An 18189-nucleotide genomic window follows, 5' to 3' on the forward strand; every position below is an offset into this window, starting at 1 on the left:
TTTAGATGTTCAGACTCCAGGAAAGCCGACCTTTGGCAAAAGTGTATTGAGAGGGGGTATTTCGAGGACCACCCAGTATAGGGGTGCTTTGGTACATCTCACTTAGCTGGACTGATCTGGGGTAAAAACAGGAATAGAAAATTGGTTCGTACCTGCTAATTTTCATTCCTCAAGTACAGTACCACAGATCAGTCCAGAGACTTAGCCCCTTAATGTTCTCAAGACCGTTACGGCAAGTCCATGTTCTGGCATGCTTAATGGGTGGAACTACAACACAGAGACATTATCACTGTTATAAATACAATGTCTCTGAGTGTGTTGTACTTTAATAGACAGAGTACAGCCTTTTTGATTAATTCCCTTGGTGTATAATACCTTACTGGGAGGAACTATCAGAATGTATATATACAGAACCTAAATAAGTTTGCCAGGTTGTGGTTAGTCCCTTGGGTTGATTTGTGGTTTTTCTGTTTGGGGGGCTCCAACTTTTGGGTTTGACGTTCGCCCTTATTTAGGGGTTTGTTGAGTTGTTGAGCAATTGTTACTCTATAATTGGCTTGGGTACAAGTCAGTACTGAGGGGACTGCAGGTGGTACTCTCGGATATGTAGCAGTGCCTCAAAGTTTTTAGTTCTCTGCCTCCTTCTGCTGGTAGGGATACAAAACCCACTTGTCTGGACTGATCTGTGGTACTTTAGTGAAAATTAGCAGGTAAGAACCAATTTTACTTTATTCTCTCTTGCTGCTTTGTTTCCTGGCAACAGTTGACAGTGAGCTGAGTACAGCAGACACATACAAAATGTAGATGCATATAAAATGTTGCTCTTCATTGAATGAGCCCCTTCCTCTTTAAAACTTTCCAACTAAACCTTGGAACAACTAAGAAAGAAAGTAAATACACAATCCTGATAACCTGTAGCAAATGATCCCTGGTTGAAAGACTTTATTTTCTTTTACTCAATCCTGCTACTGTTTACAAAACACAGTATTGGAACCCCCTCCTTTTTCATCTGGTGATGCTTTTTATATTTTCATAGTAGAAGACTGACGAATATTTCTGGAATGCTTCTTTTTCTAGGCAAAAGATGCAGCATACTTCTACAAAAGAATTCAGCATTACAGAGCAGCTGCCAGATGTTTTGAACAAGTCCAAGAGTTTGAGCTAGCCCTTAAGATGTACTGCCAAGAGAAGATGTACGAGGAAGCTGCTCATGCCCTTGAAAGGTATCTCTTTTTTTCCAGATTTATTAATTCAGCCCTATAGATTTGTTTTTTAGTCTACTGTACTGCATAAGCAGTAAAAGAACTAAGAGCTCTTGTCTGGCTGCCTGTCTTTGATGCTTTCTATTTAGGTCCATCCATGGTATACAATAAATATAACTAATTAACTTTAGTTGTTGTTGAACTGCCAACCTGATGTGCTTCAGTTGAGGAACAAGCTTTCATGATCAGTGTTGATTTGTTGGGGGGCATTGTTTTTTATATATTTTTTTATTTATTTGAGTCTTTTGTTTGCTTTGGTTGATCACTAGCAGCTTTCCTGTCAGGTTCTATCTTTAAGCATTCTGTTGCCATTCTCCCACTCTCATTTTTTCCGTCGATAAGCAGGCTGAATAAATCATTATATGTAGGTGATGTCATCCAAACGAACTCGGCTTTCCAAGCTAGTAGAACTTTCAGCTTTCAGCTGAAAGAATAAATAACCGATTCACATTTACCCGTTTTAGTCTTCTCATAAGTTTATAGACCTTTATCATAACTCCCCTCAGCCGTCTCTTCTCCAAGCTGAACAGCCCTAACCTATTTTGCTTTTCCTCATATGGGAGCCGTTCCATGCCCTTTATCATTTTGGTTGCCCTTCTCTGTAACTTCTCCAGTGCAACTATATCTTTTTTTAGATTCGGTGACCAGAATTGCACACAGTATTCAAGGAGTGATCTCACCATGGAGCGATACAGACATGACATTCACCATTTTGTTCACCATTCCCTTCCTAATAATTCCTAACATTTTTTGCTTTTTTGACCACCGCAGCACACTGAGCTGACAGTTTCAATGTATTATCCACTATGACACCTAGATCTTTTTCCTGGGTGGTAACTCCTAATATGGAACCTAACATCGTGTAACTACAGCATGAGTTTTTTCCCTATATGATTAACTTTGCACTTGTCCACATTAAGTTTCATCTGCTATTCAAATTCCGAATCTTCCAGTCTTGCAAGATCTTCCTGCAATTTATGACAATCTGCATGTGAATTAACTACTCTGAATAATTTTGTGTGGTCTGCAAATTTGATCACTTCACTCATTGTATTCTTTTCCAGATCATTTATAAATATATTGAAAAGTACCATTCCAACTACAGATCTTTGAGGCACTCCACAGTTTACCTTTTTCCATTGAGAAAACTGACCATTTAATCCTACACTCTTTTTCCTGCCTTTTAACCTCTTTGCAGTTCACAAAAGGACATTTCCTAGCGTGTAGCAGATGGACTCAGGACCAATGGGAATAGTGTACTCCTGATAGCAGTTGGAGACGGATCAGATTTCAATCTGACGTCAGCCCTAGTACATATACCCCTGCAGGAAGTGCAGCTCTTCAGTATTTTCCGTCTCCATAGCAGTTAGGGACTACTTGCACGCTCTCACAGTGTTAGAGCAAAATTTAACAGAGAAAAACCCAAAATAAGAAGAAAATTTATTTCAACAGCGAGCGAGCTCTCCTGCAGTGACACCCTCAGGTCCCTCCCCCAGTTGAGAATTCCCGAGGTGATTTCCATGGTCCCTCGGAGGTGAGCCTCGGACCGGCGGCCAACCCTCAGCGGGGACCTAGTCCCCGATTTCGGGCGCAGCTGAGAGGCAGCGGGTGCAACCTCGAGCGCAGCGGTGAAGGTATTTGCCCTCTCCCCCCGCAGCAGGAGACCGCCCGGAACGAAACCGGGAAGCGCAGAGACACAAGGTAAGGTAGAAATCTTAAGACTCTGGTCTCCGAAGCTCGAGGAGTCGCACAGGTCGCCAGGACCAGTGCCACCGGGTTGATCCGCCCTAGCAGGGCTAGACCCCGGTTAGATCCAAGGACTCTTCCACGTAGAGACCCTCCGAGGTGGTCGCCATATTGCCCGCGTGGTCGCCGTCGCCATTTTGGCCCTGTCCGCCACCCTGTCCGCTGTCTTGATCCGTGCGCATAGGGCGAGCAGTGCGCACAACATTTCTTGTGCGCACAACGTTACACGGTCAAGTACCGTACGCACAGGTTATGCTCGCAACTCACGCTTACTGTGCCGGGCGCATAACTGCGACTTGTGCTCACACCAGCGCACACATCCTAGACGCACACCCATCCACGCGCACATATTCGACGCACCGGAGTGCATAAGAGATTTTACGCGCCTATATCCATGGCACTGCCAGAAAAGGAGCTCATGGTTCAGGGCCTCTGCCCAGCATGCCACATCAGAGCCGCACAACACGAAGAGGCCGACGCCCTGTGTATCCAGTGCGAGGAGTACCTGGGGGATCAAGCCCAGGGCCAGTCCCATCTGGGCCTGAATGCTAGCTCCTCATTAAGTACTCCGGACCTAGCAAATCACAGCAGGACCCCCCCATCAAACGGGGTGCCCCAGGGACACAGCACCTCCTAGCTTGGACCCAGTGTCTATCTCCTGGGTGGAATTTTTCAAGGGCCTGCACACCTTCGTTCACATGCAGACGGAGCCTCCAACAACACGGCCACAACATTCACCAGAGGACCCCTATGCTCCAGGCCCCTCTAGGCCCAGGGAAGTGAATCCACCACTCTGTTGTCCCACATACGGGTACATGGACATCTCGGAGGAGGAATCAGAGCCCCTAGAGGAGGGGGAACTCCCCCCAGGGACAGAGCCTCACCGGACCATGAGACGCTTCTTCACCAAGGACGAGCTTCCAGACCTGGTCACCCGCAGCCTGAAGGAGCTTGGTATCCCGGGCACAAGTCCCTCGGAGGAGCCTAAGACTAATCCCCTGCTAGAGGGACCCCATCAGACCTCCCGCCATTTCCCTCTGTTACAAGCCATCCAACAGCTAATTGACCTGGAATGGATTGCTCCAGAGTCTTCGTTCAAAGGGGGACGGGCTATGGCAGCCATGTATCCTCTGGACCCAGTGGCCAAAGACTTTCTGACATGCCCAAAGGTGGATGCCAGTCTCGAAGCGCACTACTATCCCAGTGGAAGGAGGCACAGCACTCAAAGATGCTCAAGACAGACGTTTGGAATCCATCCTTAAACAGTCCTTTGAAATCGCCGCAATGTCCCTACAGATAGCCGCCTGCTGCACTGTGGTAACACGTGCCTGCCTATCACAGTCCAGGAGCAACACCCCTGGGGAAGCCATGTTGCCAGCAGTATCATTCCTCCCGGATGCTGCTTCCGACCTGGTGCGCACCGCAGCTAGAGGAGTGTCATCAGCAGTGGCAGCCAGGAGGCAACTCTGGCTCCGAAGCTGGTCAGCCGTCGCATCCTCCAGAACGAGACTCACAAGGATGCCCTTCAAGGGATCCCTCCTGTTTGGAAACGAACTAGAGAAACTGGCTGACAAATGGAGCTAGTCTCCACTGCTGCGGCTACCGGAGGACAGGAATAAGAAAAACCAGCGACCCTTCCCCTGATCCTCCAGGGGCAGAGGTTCACAGCGCTTTAATCCATACAGAAACACTTATCAAGTGCCTTGTCCTACAGGCAGGAACCAGTCCTTTCGGAATAGGCACAACAAAAGGGGAATCAGCTCTGGTCCAGGCCTCAGCCGCACCCCACAATGAGAATCAGCCGACCCATCCAAAGGAAGAAGCCATAAGGGGTAGACTTGCCCTATTCTACCAAAGATGGGTCAAGATAACTTCGGACAAGTGGGTCCTAACCATCATTCGAGAGGGGTACTACCTGGATTTCCTCCAAACCCCTCTGGACAAGTTTGTGGAATCCCCCTGCCATGAACCCTACAAGAGGGTGGCAGTGGAGGCTATGCTGAACAGATTAGTGGCCCTAGAGGCCATAACTCCAGTGCCTCCACGACAAATAAATACTGGACATTATTCCATTTATTTTATCGTCCCAAGACACAAGGCCCATCCTGGACCTCAAGTCGGTCAACCGTCACCTGCGGATTCCACACTTCCGCGTGGAAACCCTACGCTCTATAATAAGGGCGATACAACCGGGAGAGTTTCTCACATCCCTGGATGTGTCGGAAGCCTACTTACACATTCCGATCCATCAAGATCATCAGCGCTTCCTACACTTCAAAATCCTGGACCGTCACTACCAGTTCCAGGCACTACCCTTCGGGTTAGCCACAGCACCCCGGACGTTCACCAAGATCGTAGTGGTGGTGGCGGCAACACTGAGGAAGGAAGGGATCTTCGTACACCCTTACCTAGACGATTGGCTGATCAGGGCGAAATCCTCAGAGGAAAGTCACCAGGCAACCAACAGAGTCAAAACTCTACTGGAGAGCCTCGGATGGGTGGTCAACACAAACAAGAGCTGTCTGCAGCCCTCACAGTCTCTAGAATACTTAGGGGTCCGATTTGACACCAAAGAAGACAAGGTCATCCTAACACCAACAAGGAGATCAAAACTGAGGAACCAGTTGCAAACCCTGCTGAGCGAACCTTGCCCCACAGCATGGGATTACCTACAAGTCCTCGGTCTCATGGCATCCACCCTGGAGGTAGTATCATGGGCACAAGCTCACATGAGACCCCTACAGCGCTCTCTCCTATCGCGATGGAATCCACTGTCCCAGAACTACGCCATACGTCTACAGCTCCCGGGCAGAGTTCGGACCCAACTACGATGGTGGCTACAAGACGACCAGCTGAGCCAGGGAACAAGACTATCCTCACCGACCTGGATCCTGCTCACCACGGATGCCAGCCTATGAGGATGGGGCACACACTGCGAGGAACTAACCGCCCAAGGGCAGTGGAACGCAGAAGAGTAGGGATGGAACATCAATCGCCTGGAAGCCCGGGCAGTCAGATTAGCCTGCTTACGGTTCGGGCACAGACTCCAAAACAAAGCGGTCAGAGTTATGTCGGACAATGCCACAACAGTGGCCTACATCAGCTGTCATGGAGGAACCAGAAGCCAACAGGTGTCTCTGGAAATAGACCCCCTAATGTCGTGGGCGGAAAGGAATCTCCAGGAGATCTCGGCCGTCCACATCACCGGGAAAGACAACATCACGGCAGATTACCTCAGCAGAGAAAGTCTAGACATAGGAGAATGGAAGCTATCGACAGCAGCGTTCCAACTGATAGTGAACCGTTGGGGAACAACAACCATGGACCTTCTGGCACACCGGACCAATGCCCAAGTGCCCAGTTACTTCAGTCGCAGGCGGGAACCTCAGTCCCAGGGGATCGACACCCTGGTACAGACCTGGCCACAGGAGACTCTGTTATACGCCTTCCCACCATGGCCCCTATTAGGCGAAATCATTCACAAGATTGGACTACACAGAGGACCAGTACTTCTTGTGGCCCCGGACTGGCCAAGAAGACCGTGGTACACAGACATGCGAAGACTACTGACAGGGACTCCCCTGCCACTACCTCCACACAGAGACCTGCTCCAACAAGGGCCGATCCTCCACGAGGATCCAGCTCGATTCTCTCTTATGGTCTGGCCATTGAGAGGACTCGCCTGAGAAAGAGAAGATACTTGGGGGCTGTAATCGACACCCTACTCCGAGCACGCAAGTTCTCTACATCTCTTAACATACATAAGGATTTGGAGAATATTCGAAGCCTGGTGCGAGGACCACGACATCATACCACGTTCAGTCAAAATTCCTGCGATCCTGGAATTCCTACAGAACAGCCTACAGAAAGGATTGTCCCTCAACTCCATCAAGGTACAAGGTGGCCTTATTGTCATGCTGCGGAACCAAGCACGAGGGCGACACCATAGCCTCTCACCTGGATGTTTCATGCTTCCTGAAAGGAGTCAAGCACATCCGATCCCCTCTAAAGTGGCCGGTACCTCTTTGGAACCTCAACCTGGTCCTGGATTTCTTAGCAGGAGCCTCTTTCAGATCTCTCCGCGGCCTGTCTCTCTGATTACTAACATTGAAGACAGCCTTCCTGCTGGCATTTTGTTCAGCCCGTCGTATATCCGAGCTACAAGCACTGTCCTGCCGGGAGCCGTTCCTCAGATTCACCCCGAGAACCATCCAGTTACGCACAGTCCCGTCGTTCCTCCCCAAAGTGGTGTCTCACTTCCATATCAACCAAACCATCTCGCTACCATCGCCAGATGAACATAAGAATTCGGAAGAGGCTTGAAGTCTACGCCACCTCAACATCAGCAGACTCCTATCCAGATACCTGGAAATGTCGGATCCCATACGAAAAACGGACCACCTATTCGTCCTTCACAGCGGGAAGAGGCAAGGGGAAGCAGCCTCGCGAGCAACCATAGCCCTCTAGAACAAAGAAGTTATCAAGGCGGCCTACGTAGAAGCAGGCAGGCCACCGCCTCTACAAGTCAAGGCCCATTCTACTAGAGCCCAGGCAGTGTCCTGGGCAGAAACCAAGATGTTGTCACCCGCCGAGATTTGCAGGGCGGCGACATGGTCCTTTATCCACGCCTTCTCCAGGTTTTACCGCCTGGATGTACAGACTCGGGAGGACACAGCATTTACAAGGGCAGTACTAAGTGGGTCACGGACAGCCTCCCACCCAGTTTGGGAGTAGCTTTTATACATCCCATTGATCCTGAGTCCATCTGCTACACGCTAGGAAATGGAGAATATACTTACCTGATAATTTTGTTTTCCTCAGTATAGACAGATGGACTCAGCATCCCACCCACGGCTGCCGTTACTCATGGAATGCTCGAGTGACTCAAGGGTAAGCAATGTTTTCCTTCATCTAGGACACCCATCCTACCGGGTGTCGACGTTTCTCGGTTGAGGGCATTGGCGGTCTCCAGCTATAGCCAACTCAACCAACTCAAGTTAATCAAGTTATAAAGTTAATCAAGTTCTTCAAGTTATGAAGTTATACAAGTCATTTAAATTAGTCAGTCACACATATATCCACAATGCTTTTCGAGGAGAATACGGAAGAGCTGCACTTCCTGCAGGGGTATATGTACTAGGGCTGACGTCAGATTGAAATCTGATCAGTCTCCAACTGATATCAGGAGTACACTATACCCATTGGTCCTGAGTCCATCTGTCTACACCAAGGAAAACGAAATTATCAGGTAAGTAATTTCTCCATTGCCTCCTATTCCCTGACTGTTTAGTTTTCTTACAAGCCTCTCATGGACCTGTTCTTTTAGACATTTTTGTGAGCAAAATAATGGATGGATTGTCAGAATAAGTATGTTTTTTGCCTATGATACCAAAATCTGTAACAGGGTGGACAGTCAGGAAGGAGTGGAAAACATGAGGAGGGATTTAGCAAAGCTTGAGGAATGGTCTTAGTACGGCAGCTAAGATTTAATGCTAAAAATTGAAGAGTAATGCATTTGGGATGCAAAAATCCAAGGAAAAGGTACAGTATTGGAGATGAAATTCTTCTAAGCATAAAGGAAGAATGGGATCTGGGGGTAATTGTATCTGATGATCTTAAGGTGGCCAAACAGGTGTATGAAGCAATGGTACAAGCCAGAAAGATGCTTGGCTGCATAGGGAGATGTATTGTCAGCAGTAAAAGGGAGGTGATATTGCCCCTGTATAGGTCCTTGGTTAGACCTCACATGGAATACTGTGTACAATTCTGGAGACCATACCTTCAAAGGGATATAAACAGGATGGAGTCTGTCCAGAGACTGGCTACTAAAATGGTCAGTGGTCTTCGCTCTAAAGCATATGGGATAGATTTAAAGATCTAACTATGTATTCCCTAGAGGAAAGGCAAGATAGGGGACATTCAAATATCTCAAAGGTTTCCATGCACAGGAGGTGAGCCTTTTTCAGTGGAAAGGAGGCTCTAGAACAAGGGGACATGAAATGGGGTTGAAAGGGGTTAGTCTCAAGTGGAGAGGCAAAATGGCGGCATGTTAGAGGTGGAGGTTTGCTGCTCTGCTCTATCCCTGGTTTCTTCATTGTGCTGTTTTTCAGCTTTTACCTACTTGAATGCCTTCTAAGAGGAAGGGTAGGGTAAGGGTTTATGCCCCGGAGTCCTCTTTCCCTAAGAGCCAGCAGTTAATTACTTCTTTTGCCACCCAATCGACTTTGAATGAGTCTGATGCCACCTGTGGTGAGGGAGCACGTTTGCAGTCCACAGCAGAGGCGTCTTAAGTCCGCTGGATCAGCCACCTTTCCTACCGTCGCGGCAGCACCTGATGATGATGATGCCATCGGTGTAACTGGCTTCAGAGGGGGCCGGTGGGATGTCAGATTCGGTCTTACAGAGTATAGATCTGCAACCTGTAACAAGTCAGGGTGAGCCTTTGACTTGGTTCAGCCTTCTTTGAGTGTTCCAGTCTTGGCCAAGGTGGATACAGCTGTGGCGGTGCCCTCTATAGATTTGATTTGGGAAACCCTTCCTTTACGGGCTATCCTATAATAGTTAGTCGCCCTGCCGTCATGACTCTGGATTCTCTTTGGGATCTTATGGCGAGTTTTGGAGTTTCCTTAAATGCCTGTACTTTAAAAAAGGATTACTTTACTTCTTGACTTGATCAGATGGGAAATTCTTATGACAATCAGTTTGCTGTTTTTTCTCAGAAAATCTCACATACGGAATCAACTATTAAAGACATTCAAGGTTTTCAGTCTATCTTTGTTAAAGACCGTAATGCATTATCTAGAAGAACTGAACAATTAGAAAATCAATCCAAGCATTTGAACCTGTGTTTCTTGAATTTCCCTAGGGTTATTGGGTAATTACCTGATGTTACCTATAAAAAATACCTTCTTAAGGTCGTGAAATTTCCAACTGATAGTCTTCCGTCAATAAGTAAAATGTTTTTTCTCCCTTCTGTTTCTTCTCAGAATCCATAACATTTCTAATACAATTCAAGAAGTTTCGCACTTGAATAGCAAACATAATGGCTAAGGAAAACAATTACATAAAGAAAAATCTAAAGAAATAAGAAGAAATCCACTTATGTGTTAAGTCCTCGATTCAAGGATCCAATCCCACAACCTCAGAAAAAACTAAAATTAGCAAAAAAGGAAACAAGCTAGTGAAAACGAGGATCACACATTATGAACGGAGTCCAGAGGCTTGTTGTAAGTTCAAGCAATAGGAGAAGAACTTAACTACAAGGGGATATCTTTCACTTAGGAAAGAGGAAAGCTGAGAAGGCAAAAATAAAATCTATGAGGCACTTTGGTATTTAACAATACATTTACAGGGAAACTTAAGAAAAAAGCTGCCCCCATTTCTAACACCCTGGGTTGTAATATCAGGAACTGTTTCTTCTTTCTCCGAGTCTCTCTGGCCAGGTCAGGAAAGACACGCACATTCATCCCCAGAAAACTTTCTGAATGGTAAAAAAAAATCTTTTAAAAATCCACTCTTTATCAGACTCCAAAAGAAGAGAAACAATAAGTGTAGCAGGAGTAACCAATTCCCTCTGTGTGGTTTCAAGAATGTTTGTGGCATCCAATTGAGATTCAGTAGTAGTAAATATCTGACCACCATGTTGATCTTCGCTACCTTTTTTAAATGGTGGAATATAATAAATCTTAGATACAGGAGGAAGAGTCTGCTCAGATATTTTAAGAATTTCTAATAAGTATCTCTTCCACATATCTCTGGGGGAGAATAAAGGGTCTTTCGGGAAATTAATGTTAGATATTTTTTGCAAGTGCTTGATTTTCCAATAACTCCAACTTGAAATGTATTCCTGAATTCTCGTTTAAGATAGTATGTTGAATATCTTTTAAGGCACTGACATCCTTTTTCAAGATCACACAATCTTCCCAGTTTCTTGAAATTTCAATTTCTGTATTTTTCATGCAATCATCCAAAATACTCAGAGAACTAGCAAAAGGCTTTAACTGCTTAGAAATATTACTATTAAGTAATTGAATCGTGTCCCAAATTGTATCAAGGGTGATTTGTGCATGTCTCACCAACTCGGCTGATTGAAAATCAGGAATCTCTGAAGCTGTCTCTCCATACTGCCACCAAGCTTCGTTTCCAACATTACCCCCCAACAAGAGCCCAAGATGTTAAAGGGTTCTGTAGAAGAACCTGTGGGACTCGCACCAGCCACTCGGGTTTCAGTGTCGCCGCCATCTTCCAGCGGTGCCGTCTTCCGAAGCAGGCTCCGGGATCTTGCCTCGGCAGGGTTTGCTGGGGCTACCCGTTCTTCCGGAGATAAAGATGTTTTGTGTTTAGGGGGAGCATCGGGTGCTTCTTCCTCTCGGACAGTCTCCAGTGAACCAACTCCCGGAATCTCCAGTCCTTGCTGCACGTGAGCATCCATCAGGCCCGTGGTAGAAGGAACAGATGAAGATTCGCGTTCTCTGGCCCTCCTTTTCCTGCCAGAGTGATGCATTGCCAAAAATCAGGTAGGATCTCTGTGAATGACATCAATTGCATCTCACCAGCACAGCCATCTTGGATCCAACGGTCCTGGTTTTTCAAATTTGATTGATTTCCTTGAGAGCTCCTCTGATATTCTTGACCGTGCTACATTGTTAGTTACTTTTTTTACTTCGCAGGATCTAAGTATAGTTATGCGTTATTACTTTCATAATTTTTCATCTTTATTTTATGGTCAGCCTGTTCGGGTGTTTCCAGACGTAGCATGTGTAACTCAGGAAAATAGAAGAGCATTTCTTTCATTTAGGCAAGAGGCTGTCTCCCTAGATTGGTCTTTTTCCCTTAGCTATCCCTGTAAATGTTATATCAAGTATAACAATGATTTCTTTTTTTTTTTTTTGCTCCTGAATTGCTTAAGGCTTTTTTGGATTCCAAACATCCATTAACTTCTTCTCCAGCGTCACTATAAGTATCAGCGGTAATGATAAATGTTTAGTCTGACTGTATGCTAAGCTAATTTCTTTATTTTCTTTTTTGCTTTATATCTCCCTTAGATTGTGACCTCCCTTTTATTTTTTCTTTTCGTTCTTTGTTTAAATGGATAATAATTCAAAACATTTGGGTTTTTTATTGCTTTTTATATTTTAATTTAGAATTTTGCTTAGAATTTTTGTCCATGTATTTCAATGCAAAGGTGATTCTTTGTTTATGAAAATTTGCATAAATAAAAAGTTACAAAAAAAAGGTGGGGGGAACAGTCTCAGGAAATATTTCTTTACAGAGAAGGGTGGTGGATGTGTGGAACAGCCTCCCAATGGAAGTGGTAGAGACAAAAAACAGTATCTGAATTCAAGAAAGCTTGGGATAAATACAGGAGAAGGTGTTGAGAATTATAATGCTAAATTAATTGGATGGATGAGCAGATTGGATGGCCATATGTTGTTTTTCTATGTTTCGACAAGGCACTGCAGTCACTAGGCTGAGATTCTGTGCCGTGATGTCACTGTCAGTCGGTGCCCTCTATTGTGTGACCTTATTGGAGTAGGAGGCATCACAGGTTGGTGCACCGTGGTTGTCAGTGCACCAAGATGTCTCTGGCTTTTCAGGCAAGAGCGGGCTTCTATTTACCGCAGGGCCATCCATTTATGATGGATATCAGGAGGGGGGAGCATTGTGACATGGCTCTTTGTTTACCTCCCCCAATAGGAGGACACAGGCCTCCATGGGCTCCCTCCCATATTAGCTTGTGGTCTGGATCTCCTGTACTGGGAAGCTTCCAGTGCTTATACTATCACAAGTTCTTTGATCTTGGGGCTTATTCCTCTTGATGGCACAGCCTTCGGCTAGCTATAGATCGGAGGTGCTCCTTGCAGTTCTTTGATTGGGAGCTGGGAGGAGGGGAAGTGAGAGGGGTCAACTAGACCACTTTCGCTATTGTTCCTGTGGCAGGTTGCTGTTTGTATCAGTAGTATTCAGCTGTTCATTCTCCAACTACTGGCTCTGTTGTCAGTAGAACACTGTGCTAAGGGGGATGAGCTCTCCTCTGTTTCTCCATAAGTCAGCAGCTGTTTTTTCTCAGACTTGTGCAAAGATTAGGGGGTTCCGGGATCAGGGCTTTGTTGCCCATGCCCTGATAGTGCCACTGTGTCAGCTCCTGATGTTTGGTTTACGTCACAAGTATAGGACAGGGGTCTGATCACATATATGCTGTTGACCCGGTTAAAGTTGAGCTGCATCTCCCCACCCCTCCTCGAGATGTGGGGGATCTGACTATTGGTTTCCAAAAGGCAACTTAGTAGATTCCCTTTCACTCAGGGAAGAGGATGTTTTCACTCTCCCTCCTCTGGATGATTTTGCTTCTGAGTGGCTGCTTTCTTCCTTAACCATCCTCCGTATCTTGTGGAATCCAGGGATCCAACTGGGAGGAACATTCATTCCACCTCTTTGTGCTACCATGCAGCTGGGATACTTAGTGGCATACAGGGAACTGTCACATGACATGGCTTCTCTCTCTATTAGCATTGGATTCCCTCTCATAGGAATCTGCTCCCCAGCAGCAGGTAAAGATTTCTCCTGCTTGTGAAGAATGCTTTTCTGATAACTGCTGGGCAAAATACTAACATTTGCCTTTGCGACCATTACTGCTTGTCAGTGTCATGCTTGAATGGTATTCTAATCACTGAGGGGATCTTGGCATCTTAAACAGCATATAATCATTCAGATAAGAGAGCCACACTGTCCAGGTGTCCTGTAGAGGTTCTCTGGCACAACTTATCTATCCATGGCTGCATGCATCAAGGGGTTTGAAATTTCGCATAGGAGGCTCCACATTCCTGGTGCAGATGCTTTGGGATTGTCATCTCCTCTTTCAGTGGAGGTCAAGGGTGAGTATTCATTTGCTGACAAGGCAATCCTTGTCCATACAGATGTTTTTACTACCTTGTCTACAAGAGTTTATTCTATTAAAGAGTGAGCTATCTTTAGCAGTAAGTCTTGAAGCCCTGTACCAAGTGGGTGTTCTGTCAGTCAGACTGAACCTGAACTGGGACCTCGGGGATCCCTGGTCAGAGAAGAAGTCCAGTTCTCCACAGATGTTGGCTCTTTAGTGTTCCTGTTTCCGTCTCTTAACAGAAAGGTTTCTGCACTTGTTCCTCAGGATATTCTCTCTTGAATGGAATCTATTATTAGTTTTATTTGACTCTCTTAGTTTACATTGCCACATATTTACTGAAAGGAGATTGGCCGTATGGGCCGATTCAGACCCAGCCAAAGATCCCTGACTGAACATTCTTCAGGGGGTTGGTATGGTTGAGGTATCTCATAACATCAATCTACATAACTTACCGGCTCTTCTGTCCCTATATCCCTGAGGTTTGCTGCCTTGTATTACTTTGCTGCTTCTGACTTCCAGACAGAATGTCAGAGGAGAAGCCATGGTGTGAAAGGAAATGGTCTTAACGTATGACTTTCAGGAAAGGTACATAATCCCTTTACCTACATTTGGCTAGGATCCTAGTTACATTGCATTTGGCTTTTTCACAGGTCTGTTGGCCAATATGCTTCCTTTTCACCTGGGCTTATTCTGCCAGGTGGGGGGTATATGCCCGTCATAGGAGTGCTTAGATTGGGTGGGATTCAGTTGAAGCCCACCGCTCTGTTTGGGGTCTCTGCAGGATGTTCCCACTGGTAGGTAGCTCTTCTGTGCCTCGGCACTCTTGTTTCCACTCCACCTGACCTGGGAGGTCAGGTCTTTGTAGTCATTCGGCAGGTGGGGTCTGCCACAGAACCTGATGCCTTTTCCACTTTTTTGAACCAAGTACATGGGTTATATGCTCGTCGTTCATCAGGGCCAAATGTCAGATGCAGCTTTATGCAAGCAAATCTGTTCTTGCTTTTCAGATGCTAGTGATCCACATCTTCTTACAGAAATCTCCACCCGTAGTGAGGTAAAGCTTGTACTCAATACAATACACCCCATTACACCCCAATACACCCCATTCCCCAAGGCTCCGCCCTCTCCACCATGTTCAATATATCCTTTGTCCTTTGTCCTATCCTTTGTTCCCTCTGTCCTTTGCAAGCCTTGGTACCACATCCTTTTCCTCTCTCCCTTTAATTCAACCTAGCCCAAATACTTGAATCTACCGCTTGTATAAATGTTTTGCTATGTCATTTCAATCTGTTTAAATTATTATTTTAGTTTTGTTTAAATTACTATTTAAGTTTAAATTGTTACTTAAGTTGCACACTATGTTACGTAAAGTTTTTGCTTAAATGTAACTTGTTCTTTGTAAAGCCCACCGGCTAGTTCTTACTGTTCATTGTTAACCGGTTTGATTTGTATCCAATGCAAGAAGATCGGTATAAAAGCTAAAAATAAATAAAAATAAATAAATAAATATACCTTTTACCCCTCTGCCAACTGCTATCAAGACTCGGCCTCCCACACTTCATATATGCCGACGAGGTTCAGATCCTCATTCCTGTAACTGATACCATACCCAATGCCCTAAAAACCTGGGAAACCACACTTGCAGCCATCAGCTCCCTGCTCGCCAACAATTATTTAGCCCTCAATACCTCCAAAACGGAGCTCCTCCTCATCTCACCCCCCCACATCAACCACTATTCCACCCTCAACCCACCCCTTCCCACCTCCACATTCACTTAACAAGTGTGAAGCCTTGGTGTCGTCCTTGATAACCACCACAATTTGAAGAAATTCATTAACAACATTGAAAGAGGGTTTCTTCAAGCTCCACACACTCAAAAAATTGAAACCCCTGCTCCACATCAATGATTTCCACACAGTCCTGCAAGCTACCATCCTTGCCAAGCTTGACTATTGTAATGCCATCGTCCTCGGCCTCCCAAAAAACGCCCTCCGGCCCCTACAGATGCTCCAAAACTCAGCAGCGCGTATACTCACCAATGCCCATCGAGGTGATCACATCACCCCCGTCCTCAAGCTCCTATATTGGCTACCAATCAACTCCAGGATTATTTACAAAACACTTACCCTGATCCACAAAACCACCTACAAACATGACATGTCCTGGTTCAAAGATCACCTCCGAATCCGCACCCATAACAGACCAACCAGGGCTCAACACCTAGCCACAATGCACACCCCCTCTCCAAAGCTGTCCAAACTTAAATCCACCAGGGGACGTGCCCACTCCCTAGCTGGACCCGCCCTCTGGAACAGAATGCCTCCAAACCTTCGCTTAGAATCTTGTCAAAAAAGATTCAAACAGAACCTAAAGACCTGGCTCTTTAAACAGGCATTCACCTAAGCCCACCGCACAATCTCTTTATTACCACCTGTAAAAGCACGATTTCCTGTGTCATTTGTTACAATCATGTTAACTACCTTTAACTTACACGTTACAATATGTTCACTGCAAAATTCATCCTGTTACTTATTCCAATCAGTCATGATGACCTCATATTAATGTAAACTTTGTAAATAGCTCGCTACAAAACCTGTTGTGTTACCTGTTAGAATTTCTTTGTTACCTTTATTATTAACCTTCACTTTGTTCCTTGTTCACTGTAAAGCTTGTTGCTATTTTTAGTTATCTGTGAACCGAGATGATGTTCCCAACGTATCCCGGTATACAAAAACACTCAAATAAATAAATAAATAAATTGTAATATGAGATGATGTAGGTTTCACACACAATCTGTTGCATGCCTCCACGGCCTTCTCACAGAGATTTCTTTGATGTAATCGTGAACCTACCACCTTCCCAACCTCCTTGTTTTTTTTATTTTTCTTTAAATTTATTATATGTGAAAATTATTGTCTTGTAAAAATTTAAAATCAAGCTTCTTGGTCTACTCTTTACTAACACATCATTTAAATGCAATCTGTACCAGCTTTGCGTATGCCACTTCTATTTCTTAACCTCTTCAAATTTCCCCGATTCACTTAGCTGTCAGTTTCTCCCAACATGGCCATGTTTCAAAAAGAAGTTTTCTTCATCAGGGGAGTCCTGGTACAGATTGCGTTTAAACGATGTGTTAGTAAAAAGTAGAACAAGAAGCTTGATTTTAAATTTTCACAAGACTCAATAATTTTCACATATAATAAATTTAAAGAAAAATAAAAAAAATAAGGAGGTAGGTTCACGATTACATCAATGAAATCTCTGTGAGCAAGGCCATGGAGGCATGCAACAGAATGTGTGTGAAACCTACATCATTCCATATTACAATTTATTGTATAGAGTGTGAGGGGGGTGTCATGGTGTATAGAAGTGATCCACATCTTGCTTCTGACGAAGTGGACCCTGTCTTTGAAAGCTCATGCTTTAATAAATTGGTTATTCTATAAGGTGCCACTCAACTCCTGTCATTTAGTGATCCACAGTTTTTCTGGAGAGCTGACTAGTCCCTGACTGTCTATTCAGCTGTCTTTCTGACACTGAAGAAACCTGTGCGTTCTTGGTTCAAGAGCTCTTTCTCTCTCGGTTGGTGATCTGCGCCCTTTCCTGCACCCAGGAGGACCTAGATCTTAAGGGGCATGTCAAAGCTCACTGTGCCGGAGCACTGGCTGTGTGTTTGGGGGGTTTTTTTTGTGTGGTGAAGTGGGCTTCTCACCTCAAGCTCACATCACACCCCTGACTTTTGTGATGACTCACCGTCCGTGAGGCCTCGGGCGCCGCCCTTCTGTCGTCCGTCCTGTGCCGCCACCAGCGGCCAAGGTCCCTGGAGTTCGACAGGCTCAAGTAACTCCCGGGATCCGTGCCTTCGCTGGCCCTGGTTTGGCTGGGCTCCTAAGTTCCCTTCAAGCAGGGTTGGGGGTAAGCAACCCCCCAATCCCCAAAGACAACACAGAGAGGGAGCAGTAGTTCCTTCAAAGTAGTTTATAACGTACCACCTGGAAACATTACATGAGGGTTGTCCCCTCCCCCTCCAGCCCTCCGGTTCTCTTACAAGCAGTGCTATTACAGAGTAACCTTTTACTTCTTATGCTTAGCTCTATTACAAGACCTAACCCACAGGCCCATTTAGAGTCCTCCTCCGGGCTTCCCCTTTAGGCTAAGGAGTATACCTTACCCCACACAGCTTACTCTGTATCCATATACGAACTGGAGGACTCCTCTCCCCCTGAACCTACCTCCATCTCTTCCTCCTCTGACACTGAAGAGCTGAGTTTTTGTGGCCAGTTCCACCAAGCGGGCAC

At 45.6% G+C, this 18189-nt stretch overlaps 1 protein-coding gene across 3 annotated transcripts in view; it reads left to right on the forward strand.

Annotated features, from left to right (window-relative positions):
* TRANK1 (tetratricopeptide repeat and ankyrin repeat containing 1) overlaps nt 1-18189 on the forward strand; it is a 265426-nt gene that overhangs the window by 216641 nt on the left and 30596 nt on the right. For all 3 annotated transcript variants that reach the window (XM_029589706.1, XM_029589707.1, XM_029589708.1), the window contains one exon: nt 1078-1223. In XM_029589706.1, the coding sequence (XP_029445566.1) occupies nt 1078-1223 (146 nt within the window). The remainder of the gene's footprint in view (nt 1-1077; nt 1224-18189) is intronic.

The sequence above is a fragment of the Rhinatrema bivittatum genome, chromosome 2, assembly GCF_901001135.1.
Source record: "Rhinatrema bivittatum chromosome 2, aRhiBiv1.1, whole genome shotgun sequence".
In the NCBI taxonomy this organism is placed as follows: Eukaryota; Metazoa; Chordata; class Amphibia; order Gymnophiona; family Rhinatrematidae; genus Rhinatrema; species Rhinatrema bivittatum.